A 13,611-nucleotide genomic window follows, 5' to 3' on the forward strand; every position below is an offset into this window, starting at 1 on the left:
ATCCTCTTTGATAGTTTCCAACTATCTCTTCGACGTGCGGGACAAGGCGATCCTGAAGGATCAAGGAGAATATTTTATAGGCGGTATTCAACACCGTAATACCCCTGTAGTTGTTGCTGTCCAACCTGTCTCCCTTCTTGTATATGGGGTAGATGATGCCGAGATTCCAATCACAAGGCATCGATTCGCTATCCCACACCTCAGTAACGATTTGATGAATCTCGTTTTCTAGTCTTGCACCTCCATTCTTGACCAGTTCAGCTGCAATTCCGTCGGTTCCGGGTGCCTTGTTATTTTTCAGCCGACGGATAGCCTTTTTTCATCTTGTCATATTAAAATACTTTGATGGAGGGTACGATGGATTCGATGGATGTGTTTTCCATCACTTGCGGGAATCCAGTAGCTCAGTTTCGAAAGGTTCGAGAGGGCCGTTCCGTTCCGTTCCGTTCCGTTCCGTTCCGTTCCGTTCCGTTCCGTTCCGTTCCGTTCCGTTCCGTTCCGTTCCGTTCCGTTCCGTTCCGTTCCGTTCCGTTCCGTTCCGTTCCGTTCCGTTCCGTTCCGTTCCGTTCCGTTCCGTTCCGTTCCGTTCCGTTCCGTTCCGTTCCGTTCCGTTCCGTTCCGTTCCGTTCCGTTCCGTTCCGTTCCGTTCCGTTCCGTTCCGTTCCGTTCCGTTCCGTTCCGTTCCGTTCCGTTCCGTTCCGTTCCGTTCCGTTCCGTTCCGTTCCGTTCCGTTCCGTTCCGTTCCGTTCCGTTCCGTTCCGTTCCGTTCCGTTCCGTTCCGTTCCGTTCCGTTCCGTTCCGTTCCGTTCCGTTCCGTTCCGTTCCGTTCCGTTCCGTTCCGTTCCGTTCCGTTCCGTTCCGTTCCGTTCCGTTCCGTTCCGTTCCGTTCCGTTCCGTTCCGTTCCGTTCCGTTCCGTTCCGTTCCGTTCCGTTCCGTTCCGTTCCGTTCCGTTCCGTTCCGTTCCGTTCCGTTCCGTTCCGTTCCGTTCCGTTCCGTTCCGTTCCGTTCCGTTCCGTTCCGTTCCGTTCCGTTCCGTTCCGTTCCGTTCCGTTCCGTTCCGTTCCGTTCCGTTCCGTTCCGTTCCGTTCCGTTCCGTTCCGTTCCGTTCCGTTCCGTTCCGTTCCGTTCCGTTCCGTTCCGTTCCGTTCCGTTCCGTTCCGTTCCGTTCCGTTCCGTTCCGTTCCGTTCCGTTCCGTTCCGTTCCGTTCCGTTCCGTTCCGTTCCGTTCCGTTCCGTTCCGTTCCGTTCCGTTCCGTTCCGTTCCGTTCCGTTACGTTCATTTCGATCTTTCCGTTCCGTTCATTTCGTTCTTTCCGTTTTTTCTGTTCATTCCGTTCCGTTCATTTCGTTCTTTCCTTTCATTACATCCCGTTTCGTTCTTTGCCGCTTCAATATTGTTAGCAAGGCGCTATCGTTCGTGCGTTCCGTTCTTTTCAAAAACCGGTTTGGTCCGGTTGTTTATTGCTGCATGAAAAATTGTTATTTACTCTTTCTCGCACACAGTCTGTGTTGCCTGCGCTCTGTCACATGCTCACAAGAATATTTATCAGACTTCGTCTCGTATCGTTTATACAAATTGCGGTAAGCGAAACAAAAAAAAACAAATCGAAATTCATTTTCAAAAATGAACTAGTTCTGTTCCGTTCCTTTATTTTAACGTAATTCCCTACACTAGTTCGAGAGGGCTAATGTAAACACACGATAAGAGGTTCCGTGTATCTCGGGGACCGCCTGTACTGTTCACGCTCGGTAATCCGCACCATTTCAATCCGTCCAGCGGCATTTTGTCACTCTCGTGGCCTCGTGCATATTGGGTGTATGGAAGTTTTTTTTTGTTAGCTGGGAAATCGATTTGACAAATGTCAAATTATTCAACAATCGGTGTTTTGATGGATTTTGCTTCTTGGGAATATATTATTTGTTATTGTATCAAATCAAACGCACATGTGAGGACTTGCAAAATGTTAAGAAGTTTTCCAACATTTGATTTGCTCAAATGGAAAAGTGTGGCAGGATTAAGATATTGTCAATTCAATCTAAACCGTAGATTAGTGAATCAATCGAAAACTCTTATTTCGACTGATGCAAATAACACGGATACACTTTATAGCAAGTGGAAAGACAAACTGTTGTATAGCTCTTTCGTAGAAAAACATCAATTAAAATTGGGTTATAAGCAAAACAAGATACTAGAATCTAAGTTAAAAAAGTACGAACAAAATGAGTTCAAAAAAACGTCTGCTGTCAAACCGTTTGCTTTAGTTTTAAAGCAATTGCAAACTCCACTGCGTGATGAACGATCAGATTGCTACGAATCGTGTGTCGAAATTGCAGACCGTCCATCTACACATCAATTGCCTTACCAGCATCTCACCTTACAAGTGAAAACACACCAAAACTCGATACAAGAGCCTAATGAAAAATTATCTACAGGAGAATGGATGTCAGATTTTGAGTATTACGACGAAACTGAAGAAAATGTTACATCATTTTATGGTACACCTGATCCGAATGAACCTGCCTCTACAATTCCTTGTGGTGGATGCGGTGCTTTGCTACACTGCATCGAACCAAGCATTCCGGGCTATTTACCTGGTCAATTGTTCAAAGGAAAATCGAAAGAACAGCTGTTGGTGAGTTAATAGAATCAGAAGATAGATTGTACGGAACACTGCATTGTTTATCTCAAATATACGCCATAGATGGTTCAGGCGTATATTTTTTGTGATGAACATGCTATTTAATGTTTTCGTTCATGATAATTTTGTTTATTTTCTGCACAGACAACTAATTGCCAGCGGTGTCATTTCCTGAAACACTACAATGTTGCTGTAAATGTGACAGTTTCGGCCAACGATTATATAGGAATTCTGTCTTCGATAAAAACAAAGAAAGCTCTTGCTGTGCTGCTTGTCGATGTTCTGGATTTTCCATGTTCCATATGGCCTGGGCTTTCTGAGATTTTGGGAGTGCAACGACCCATCATCGTGGTAGGCAATAAAGTCGATCTTTTGCCACAGGACAGTGCTGGCTACCTGGAGAACGTACGACAATGTTTAACGCGAAGCGTTATTGAATCCGGATTTTCTAGGAATAACATTAAACATGTTTCGCTCATATCAGCCAGCACAGGATACGGAGTAGAGGAGTTGATTACGAAAATCCACAATGTTTGGGGAACCCGAGGAGACGTATATTTGGTTGGTTGCACGAACGTTGGCAAGAGCACACTATTTAATGCGTTACTCCGTTCTGACCTATGCAAGGTTCAAGCAACGGATTTGATTCAAAAGGCAACGGCAAGTCCTTGGCCTGGCACTACCATAAGAATGCTTAAGTTTCCAATTTTGCGGCCGTCTGACCATCGACTTTTCTTAAGAATGAAACGGTTACAACAAGAGCGCTATATAAAACAGGCAAACGAAAAACTGCGACGTGAACAGAAAAATGCTACAAAAGATTCAAAGCAGGCTACACTTCTCGGTCACATTGGTCTTACCTTTGAGAAGGAAAAGGGAGAATTGTTTGATCATTTCTCAGTGACACAAAGAAGTGACGCACCCTTACCGATATTTACATTGAACGAGAAGAATGAAAAGTATATCAATTCCAAATGGTGCTACGATACACCCGGTGTTGTTCAGCCTGATCAAATACTGGATCTTCTTACCACGGAGGAGATTGTTCTTACAGTTCCAAAACAGACTATCCGACCTAGAATCTATCTGTTGAAAAGGGGTATGACCTTACTTCTGGGTGGTTTAGGACGATTAGATTTTGTTGATGGCCCAGATTCGATTCGCGTAATTCTTTATGCTTCTAATATGCTTCCAACGATCATTTGCCAAACATTGGACGCACCGGCGCTGTACGAGGCGCTCCTCGGCACGGAATTTCTAGCTGTTCCTTTCGGAAGTCAGGAGCGGCTAGAAAAATTTCCAGCATTGGAATGCGTTCCTAATATTCTCGTACATGGTACACTAGAGAAGCATCTTACTGTCTGTGACATATTGTTATCATCCGCAGGATGGATCGGGGTTAATTTACCAAAGAACAGCGAAGCCATTTTCCATGCCTGGACGCCTAAGAAAAGGGGCGTATATATCCGTCAGCCTGCTCTGCTACCTAACGGACTAGCTTTGCGTGGCAAACGGATACGTCGATCACTGGCCTATCGAACGGGTACCATTTTCAAATCTCGTTAGATTTATACGACCACGTAATGTAGTCATCAAGTCGTATCCTAGTTGTATGCACGTGAAGGATTTACGGCTAGAGCTCCCCACACAGGGAAAGAAAGAAGATCAAGAAGAATACACATATAAAGTAAAATATGAAAAAAAAAATGTAAATAAAGTAAACATGATGTACAATACGACCAGACTTTTCTTACTTTCTGTGGTTCAACGCAATTCGAGCGTTCTCCTCAACTGGATGTGCCACTCATCGATCGAAATCGTGACCATCCATAGTATTGCAAAATTTTCAACTAAAAATCCACCTTAAAAAAGTCAAAATTTCTCCCTTGTTTGTTTGTTTGTTTGTAAGTTAGATAGGCTTTAGCTCCAATGGAGTTCTTTCGCCTCTTAACATTTCTCCCTTGGGAGAAATTCTCCACCGGTTGAAAACCGCTGGTTTAAAGCTACGCAATTTTGGGCAACGGTAATTGATGGATAACCTATGGATTGTAACGGGGATCCTTTAGCGGTCCTGAACGTGTTGCTACTCGAAATCGTTCTCCGCCATTTTTTCCGCCTTAGCCAGCTCCCGGAGAAAGGCCGCTTCGAGTCCCGGAGAAGACCAAATCCTACAGCGCTTAAATATTGTTTTAACGTAATTACATATCTTATATTTGGCATTACGACTTACGCAAGAGGCGAAAGAACTCCGTTGGAGCCAAAGCCTCTCTAAACTGTTCATACAACAACAACAATTACGACTTACGCGATCATGCCGGCATTCCTATAAAGCTTTCGTGACTTATTTGCAAGTACCACGCAGCCGAATAGTCAGTCAGGATCAGGTGTAAATAAACGTTCAAGCCTCTAAACATTTAAATTCCGCGGAAACAACAGTTATCATTTGTATTTATTATTGCAATTTCATTTAATTTTTAGCGTTTTGTTGCATAATTCAAAGAATTGCTCAAAATGCACAAATCGTTATATAAGATTGGTAAAGATAGTTACATATATATCCCCATTAAATTCATATCATACGTTAAAATTAAAAAAATACAGTTCATAACTATCCGTAGTCGTACTAATGCTCGTAAATCTCACGAGGCATTAGTATGTTTTCGTTGTACTTCCAAAGCGCAGTCAAAAACGCATTACTTTAGAAGCGAGGTTGAAACTTGCTCAAATTCGGCATCAAGGTACGTGTTCGGAGGTTTTGATAATTGTGACCTTTTGTTGAGTCTTTTAACGAATCTTGCTTCATAAGCTTACCAGCGGGACGGACATTTTTTACTATTGTTCCACCGTGTTGCTGGTCCGTTGATTCGGCAACATCGATCACTTTGGAGTTGTTTCGATACTTGTAATACCAAAACTCAAACAATAACGTAATGCACGCCATCCCTATCCCCACAAATATTACGATGAATACGCCTCCGATGTTTTGTATCGAGATGCCATCCGACTGGTCATCTGGCTTTTCGCACTTGTTTTGTACGTCATCATTCTTCCACCATTGTTCTTTCAACTTTTCCAGCTCGCGTCGGTTCAGTAGCATCAGTATACTAAACAGCGAAGAGAAGTGTAGGTTAGAAAACGCAAAAAGGAATAATGAAATTAATACGTACGCATTGTTAAATTGATCCTTCAGCGGTGATCCTTGCTGGACGGCGATCGCGTACGGTTTGCGAGAAAACTCTTCGCCAACCATCTGTAAATCGCAATTTGTCAACACTTGGTAGCGTATGTCGGTTGCGTCGCCCAGAAATGCGAATCCAGAGGCAGATGTCGAATTTCGTATGCGCTGTACGGCTTCTTCGAGACTGTTCGGTAAACCTGCCTCAAGCATGGCTTGCCACATCTTTGTGTATTTATCGCTGACCGGATAGTCCCAGACAGCTAGCTTCGATCGCTCAACCGCCGTCAGAGAGTCATTGAGCGACATCTCCTTCCAAATCCTGCGTTTGCCAGAAAGTAGTAAAATAAGTAAGCAACATATCCTTAGATACTTGCGCCGGTATATGGCACTTCTTACTCGTAGAATTTAGCTTCAATGTCAGCCATTCGCTGGAAGTACGTCATAGCCGATGATCCATTCAGTGGAGCATACAGAATTTTGTACTGCTTTGATAAATCATCCAGCGATTCAACCGGCGTGTCTAGTCGGGATACAGTCAAGAAAGCTGCCAAATTAGCCGTATACGAGGCAATGATGATAAATCTGTTGAATAATGACATAATGACAGAAATGCAATGATAATTACACCTACTGTGTAACCACGCGGGTGGAAACGGCACACAATGGAAACATATTTTTCCTTCTATCAATACTGCTACTACTTACCCAAACAACCACCATGTGGCAGCGACTAAGCGACCGGACAAATTTTTGGGTGCTTCTCCGCCACCTTGCGGTGTCAACGATGTCATGCAGAACCACAGACATTCTTTAATATTGAACTCCCGTTTTTCGTCGTCGTTCTTGTACTTCTCTCGATTATTCTGGTAGCTGTATGGACTATAGCGGTCAAAAATCCACATCAGAAAGCTGGTAAAGAAGTAGGCAGCCAAAATGCAGAGCCACACATTCGTTTCCAGCACGGTTAAAAATTTAAACAGCGAACTCGGCGTGCTTGGCAATTGCATCATAATACTAATCCCAACTAGATCATAGTACGGGACGGTAAAGTCTATAACTGTTTCCCGCTCGGCCATTACAGACATCGAGCCGAGTCCGATATCTGCTTGCTTGTCGATCAGCTTCCGTACGATACCATTCCACTCGCCGTTTTCATTCATGTTGCCAAACTTTCCGTCCTCCACTTCGCGTATTTCATAGTCAAATTCGACGATCTCGGCAATTTTGTTGAGCAGATCGATGCAGTATCCCTTGAAGCCCTTTGGTGCCGTTGGGTCTCGCATTATGAATGGCGCTTGCTGAAATAAACGGGGTTTACGCTGGTTAACATTGTTGTCGCTTACAATATATTATCTTATCCACTCGCACTTACCACAACCGTATAGACACGATAAACAACATCGGCAGTAAGATTTTTTATTTCCGCCTCATTTGCTACAATTATCGGTGCATTTAAGCTCGCTTCCCATGTTCCGAGACTGCGCGTATTAACGGATGCGCCGCTACGGATGGAAACGGCGTTAATGTCCATATCAAACTTCATGTAAGTGTTACCGTTGAATTGCATTTTTCCGCCTTTTGGTATTTCAAACGGTCCGAAAGTGGTTGGCTCGGTCACCTCAATGAAAGCCGTTTTAAGGTCGATTGTGTGATTTGGTGTGTTTGTCCCGTCGTAATCCTCACACGTGATGTATTTCATGTTTGATGGCCAGGATCCGGACTGCAAAATATTTCTAGCAAATGAAAGAAAATAATTTAAAAAAAACAACTCAGTTCAGCATCTAATGCTAGCCAACCATATAAAGCTTGATATATTACTTAATTGCAATTAACGCGCGCAGTGTCAGGTCGAAGTAGAAAAATCCGGTAATTTGAGGCTCCTGCTTAAGATTGTATGTTGTGCGTATACTGCCCAATCGATCTTTGCTTGAACTATCAGACATCGGACGAAGAAACATGATAGTGGCATTTTCAACATTGCACGTTAGATCCTTTTGCTCTTGCGTTATTACATGCCAGGCAAAGTTACGTTCAAAATACTCATTTTTAGCCGATTCTGTGAAAACAAGTGACCAAAACAAGAATAGCGTTAATTAAAACGCGCACCTCCGACGACAACTACTAACCCACTTACCCAATACTTGCTTGATCGATGCTAAAGAACCTAGTATAAAGAAATTGTTTATGTCCAAATTGCGAAGCTTTTCAATCTGGCTGGCTCTATCGCGATCGTCAGCAATGGTGGTGATGACGTGGCGCGTGGGTATATTTTGTAGTAAAGCTTTATATTTGTGATCCATTACGAATGTGTTGTCGTACAGAATTGCAGCATTCGTTATGTTCATGTAAATGATGATAGATCGAATCACTTGCGGAATCATATCAGCCGGGGGCATAACCTTCATGGATAAAGAATGTTGAATCATAACGTTCTGGCTTCATTTCATAACGATTTTGATTGCAGCCTAAGCAAGGCACTGAAAACTACCATTGCAACCGCACCCTGCAGAAGACATAATGATTTACCTGAAGCAAATAGCCGCGTTTGGTTGGCGTCAAGTCTCTCCACTGGCGTAAATCTCCTTCCTGTCCAAACGAAGCCGATACGGTTGGTATGCCAAGTGCCAGACTGAACGATTTCACCGTTTCCGATGATACTCCAGTCAGCGTGGTATCCAGTAGTAAGTGTGGCGGTCGATTTTCGCTCAGAGACTGGCCATACTTCGAGCACACTTTCTCATTTACCAAATTAGACATTGAAAAGGTAAAAATCACACACAATTTAATGGTACGTTCTGTAACCTTAAGCAGTAACACCAGAGAGATAACAACAACGACATAAGTGTTCATAGTTCTTACGCGCTTGTAGCAGATCCTTGGAGTCGGTGCGGTTCCCTTCTACGTACATCATATCAACGGACAGCCCCAGTTGAGGATTCTTTTTAACATAGTTCAGTGCGACTTCAACAGCAACATTAGCCAAATTGTTATCGACCTCATTGACAAACACTGGTAATAAAGTGAAATTTACGTTTTAAAATAATTTGAGCTTTTTCTAATGTTCACAACAATCTCTACTTCCAGTGCAAAAGGAGTTAATTAATGAAAATGCTTACATATATTAATATTTTGGGTAGTTTGTCCCATGATCGCTATAATTGCATATGATGCAAGCTGAATAGGGATTAAAACCAGCCAACGCCTTCCGTTCCTAGGATCCATGATATTTTTGTAATACACACATATACCCAAGCCGAACAGTATAGCGGAATCGGTCTATAAGCGACGGTCGGTTCCCGACATACTGATATGAAAAGCCTTTTACTACAATTATCTTTCTCATGAAAAGGATCTGTTGTTGCAAAGCGTTACCGAGGAGATCCTAGGTATACCTAGGGATGATGAATGCGATGGTACATTTGGTTCGCACAAGTGCATGCGCAAATATATCGATTCGTATAAGATCATTGTCACACGTGTACTTACGTGATTGTGAATGTATCTATATGAATCAGACTGACATATTTCGATTTTGCTTACATGCATGCATTAACTCAATAAATATTTCAATGAAGTTCGATTTAAATATAACAAGTAAATAATAATCAGTGGAATGGTTAGATGTTCATGTACAAACGAATGCCATTGAAAAGCAATCTTTTTCATCGAATGATAATTAAATCAATCTGTGTTAGATGCAAAACCCTGCCAAAATGACCGAAATTGAATTATGTATTTCTTTCTTACGGTCCTTTCTCAGATAAGACTGGATTATTTAGAAACTCAAAATAAATTTGTATTTAAATCGTTTTAGATGATACAGAAAAAACAGCCACATATTGTAACACCATGGTTACTTTCGCCAGTACTGAGCTAACTTGTGTATTTGTTCTACCAAGGCAGGCATTACGGCCGTTATGGAGATATCCAATAGATTTTGCAAATGCTGTACAGCTTCCTCATCGGATAAATCGAGTCGAAGATTATCCTCCACCTTTTTAACTGACTTATCCGGCTCTAATGCAATGTCGGGGACGGATGCATCAACCATCAACCCAAACAGGTTGAGCATTACATTTGCATGACGACGCAAATGCAGGAATGCAGTGTAACACAGTTTCCGAAAGGTATTGTAATATTCTGAGTTAATTCCACCCATCGCCTCGACCATCTCCTTGCTCAGCTTCATCGGTGGAGGCATAGGTTTCGGGTCACGGCCTAGTATATATCCAAAATCGATATGAAACAATTTTCCGCTGGACGTTAACAACAGGTTATCCAGATGCCGATCTCCAATTCCTGTAATTTAATCAAATAATTAAATACGATGCAACATTTTCCAGAGACGTTTATCACAATACTATCCTTCGGACGACACACTTACCCAGCAGATACGTTATTACGCAATATCCTGCACAGCTTTTAATGTACGTGTCCATTATCTCTGGCATGATACCAAATGGGCCCGTTTCGCAAGGATTAAATTTACGGAAGTAGTTATGAATGCTTCCTTCCGTATTGAGCACCTCAGCCACCGTTACCGAATCAATGTACTGCATAAATCCGTGTTTAGAACTGGTTGCTAGTACGCGATATGGGGTTAGCTTTAGGTCAAGATTTTCCTTCTGCAGCAACTTGTCCATTAGTGTGATCATCTGCAAAATAAGTTGATCCTGTCGAAGATCGTCTCCGTGCTTAAAGATTGCCACATAATCCGTTCCGCTGGTGGTGCGGAAGGTTAATCTAAATTGAATAATTAAAAAAATCGATGATACTTATATTGTAAACATACTTGTGACGACAATCTACGCTATTCCATACAGCAAATAAGGTAAAATTGAAGGGAAAATGCAAAAATAGCTAACAATTCCAAGCGGGCACATATAACGAATGTTTTTGAATACTTATACATCTTACTTACTTTGACGGCATTAAGGCACTTTTAAACAAAGACACCTTTTCGGCCGCGATTCCTGTTATTTGGATGCTGGGATCTAATGGAAAGACTATGGGACCAAAATTGTTAAAGTTGAACTTTGTAACGTTAGAAGAGCTTGACTCAGCCAGAAACTGCTGGAATTTTTCGGTCTTGCGTTTTCTATTGCCCGACTCTTTTGCAACTATCTTCACTAAAGTTACCAATCGATCCACAAAGTGTTGCTGCTCTTTCAATTGCGCGTGTGTTGCTTTCATTTCTGCAGTGCCTGTAAAATATAAGTGTAAACATGAACATATGTACATAATTACCAAAACACTCACGTATCCACTCAAATCACCTTTATACAAGCAGTTCAAAAACATCCGCAAAACATTGGAGTACATTTTGCTTATTTTAAGATCCTTTTTGCTGCTTCGTTCGTCCTCGCATTCTATCGTCAAATACCAGTACAGATAATTGGCGAGAGTTGGATTTTGACACGCCCGGTCAACAAGAAAATTTGCCAAATTGTTGACACTACTACACTGATATCGATTGTTTATCACTTCTTCGACGTTATTGTCAGAGATACCTGCAATATGGATTAAAGTTGTGCATATATATCAAGATGCATCTCATATTAATTTACCTGTGCTATCTGGTTGTAGATCATCGAATTGAGCGTCTGTTGGTTCCTCGTAAGATTGAAAAATCTCCTTTCCTTCGGTTGGTGAACGAGTAGCAGAGTTCTATGGAACATAGACAATCATTTAATAAGCTATCCTATAATCAAGCATTTTCGGAATTGTACATACACTGGACTCATCAAATGGCTCGTATTTTAAGGCTTGTACAAGTTGTAGCAAATACAAAAGTAGATATTCATCGGAAGCTTCATTGAGACGAGTGATCGCGTACCTGAAGGAAAGAGATTTTCAGTTGAAGTACATAGTAATACTCTTACTCTCTATACCATCTAACGATGGGATGGCGGAATGTAGAATTCAACAATTCTAGAGCGTCTTCCACATCCATGGGGGACCAACTTTCAAGTAATGCTAGAGCCTGTCGCACTTCAGCAGCGGTTTCCCAGTTTACACATTTTAAAAATTTGGTTAACGCTTTCTTATGACTGCTAAGGTAGAAACGATACTTCCAGATTATATCTTGTTCCTCGCTACTTAAAGGATAGGTAGAGGAGTATCGATACACGATCGAGTTTAATGTATCCCGGACTCTGCAAAATCAAACAATAGGCAAATTTAAGATTATGTATAATTATATCATAAGAAACGGGAAAACTTTATACATTGCATTAGGCTTAACATCTCTATCGGATGTTCCAGAACGGTCCGATCTGGAAAGTCTATGGTGTTTGCGTTCAACAAGGTTTTCCTGTGCCATTTTTGAACAAAAGAAAACATTATTTTTTATCCAAGCGCAATCGACTGATCGACCTTTACCTGATGAATTTCGCAATCTGGAACCACTACTATTTTTGGCTTCGCAATAAATGTTACCACGGAGTTTGAATTTTTCTCCAGGTGAATCACGGAATACTGTTTTTGGCCAACAACAAAATCAACGAAATAGGGATTACTTTTCGTCCCCTAATGTTACTGGAGCAAGATACTTACTAGTTTTTCATGGATGTATACCTGTGGAAATTCCACCATCAGGTAAAGGAACTGGGAATTACGTTTCTCCATTTCATTTATAACCTCAAGTTCGCGGAAAGTAAGACGATCGAGCCAATCAATCTGCCATAGTGTTTGTTAAAAAAATAAAAATAAACATTATAAATACGCCTGTGCTACAAATGATCTTCTTCTTTTAGGCTCAACGACCGTTGTCGGTCAAGGCTTGCCTGTACCACTACTTATGGGCTTGGGTTTCAGTGACTTATAACAACAAATGATGCACATAAAAATACCTTTTCCATCTGGCCATTTCTGTGTTTCTTTGCGAGTTTGGATAATCGTTGCATTTGATGAACGCCGGTAGTGATAGCCTTGCCAGGGGTTATTGAATTACATGCTCCATCCGGTTCCATCTGAGGCCACACTTTCAGATCGTACAAACCCTAAAAATATAGAATATGTTGTTGAAAATAGGCAATTTTGAAAATTAAACTCTTTCTCTTTACCTGACGGAAGAGACCGTTTGTGCTAAAAAACGATATTGACGTTCCACCTACAACTGTTAACTGTTCTCTTCCTCCTGCACAATCGTAGATGGTTAATCCAAGTACTGCTGTGCAAGAAATATCAGTGAAGCGCAAAGGTAAGGTAACCCATTCATTCCAGCTGTAATTATTTGTAGAAATCAATTATTATTCACTGCTCAGTTCCAATTTGGTGTCAAATATTTGCAGCAACAAACCTCCATCGCGTTGTGAAATGTTTGTGGGATGTGCACACTGGCAATCCCACTGGTTCTCCGTTATCAAAGATTTGCAATTTCACTTTCAGTGGCGGCGTTTTCTCCGTATACATTCCGGAGAACTTTAGCAACGGTTGTTCGATCAGCTTCTCATATGAATATCCTACATTTTCTCCCTCCAGTGTTCCGCTGAAAACATGTATACATAAGTGTATTCTAACTCCAAATCAAATAAGAACAATCGAGGGCACGAACAAACTTACATTTTGATGGAAATTTTTTGGAGTAAAGAAGAACTACCAATGTATCGTAAAGCGCTTTCCATATTTACTGTGACCACACTGTTATCTATGAGATTTTTTTCTAGAGTAACGCAATACTTTCCAGCATATGTTCACAACAATGATGTTTTACCAAAATGCACCTCGATGTCATTTGGTTTGTTTATGATTAAGGTATTTGGTACGTTGGACAAGGCGAGGGTTTTTGACGT

General features: G+C 41.6%; 3 protein-coding genes across 3 annotated transcripts; 1 reads left to right on the top strand and 2 right to left on the bottom strand.

Moving 5' to 3' along the window:
- Positions 1-1,900: 1,900 nt before the first annotated feature.
- Positions 1,901-4,379, top strand: LOC120958026 (nitric oxide-associated protein 1). Its single transcript, XM_040380563.2, has 2 exons — positions 1,901-2,634; positions 2,785-4,379. The coding sequence occupies exons 1-2, from the start codon at positions 1,963-1,965 to the stop codon at positions 4,204-4,206; spliced, it is 2,094 nt and encodes a 697-aa protein (XP_040236497.2). The 5' UTR covers positions 1,901-1,962; the 3' UTR covers positions 4,207-4,379.
- A 673-nt stretch (positions 4,380-5,052) lies between these two features.
- On the bottom strand, positions 5,053-9,192 carry LOC120958023 (ionotropic receptor 25a). Its single transcript, XM_040380559.2, has 10 exons — positions 8,935-9,192; positions 8,678-8,827; positions 8,345-8,550; positions 7,953-8,217; positions 7,637-7,874; positions 7,191-7,551; positions 6,524-7,116; positions 6,215-6,400; positions 5,808-6,137; positions 5,053-5,744 (listed from the first exon to the last, which is right to left on the bottom strand). The coding sequence occupies exons 1-10, from the start codon at positions 9,038-9,040 to the stop codon at positions 5,339-5,341; spliced, it is 2,841 nt and encodes a 946-aa protein (XP_040236493.2). The 5' UTR covers positions 9,041-9,192; the 3' UTR covers positions 5,053-5,338.
- A 397-nt stretch (positions 9,193-9,589) lies between these two features.
- Positions 9,590-13,567, bottom strand: LOC120958024 (phosphatidylinositol 3-kinase catalytic subunit type 3). Its single transcript, XM_040380560.2, has 14 exons — positions 13,382-13,567; positions 13,119-13,307; positions 12,883-13,042; positions 12,670-12,819; positions 12,374-12,496; positions 12,200-12,295; positions 12,046-12,131; positions 11,710-11,973; positions 11,552-11,654; positions 11,386-11,485; positions 11,095-11,328; positions 10,740-11,022; positions 10,203-10,561; positions 9,590-10,117 (listed from the first exon to the last, which is right to left on the bottom strand). Exons 1-14 carry the CDS (start codon positions 13,441-13,443, stop codon positions 9,672-9,674), a joined length of 2,655 nt encoding a protein of 884 aa, XP_040236494.2. The 5' UTR covers positions 13,444-13,567; the 3' UTR covers positions 9,590-9,671.
- Positions 13,568-13,611: the final 44 nt, after the last annotated feature.

Source organism: Anopheles coluzzii, chromosome 3, assembly GCF_943734685.1.
Source record: "Anopheles coluzzii chromosome 3, AcolN3, whole genome shotgun sequence".
Taxonomy (NCBI): domain Eukaryota; kingdom Metazoa; phylum Arthropoda; class Insecta; order Diptera; family Culicidae; genus Anopheles; species Anopheles coluzzii.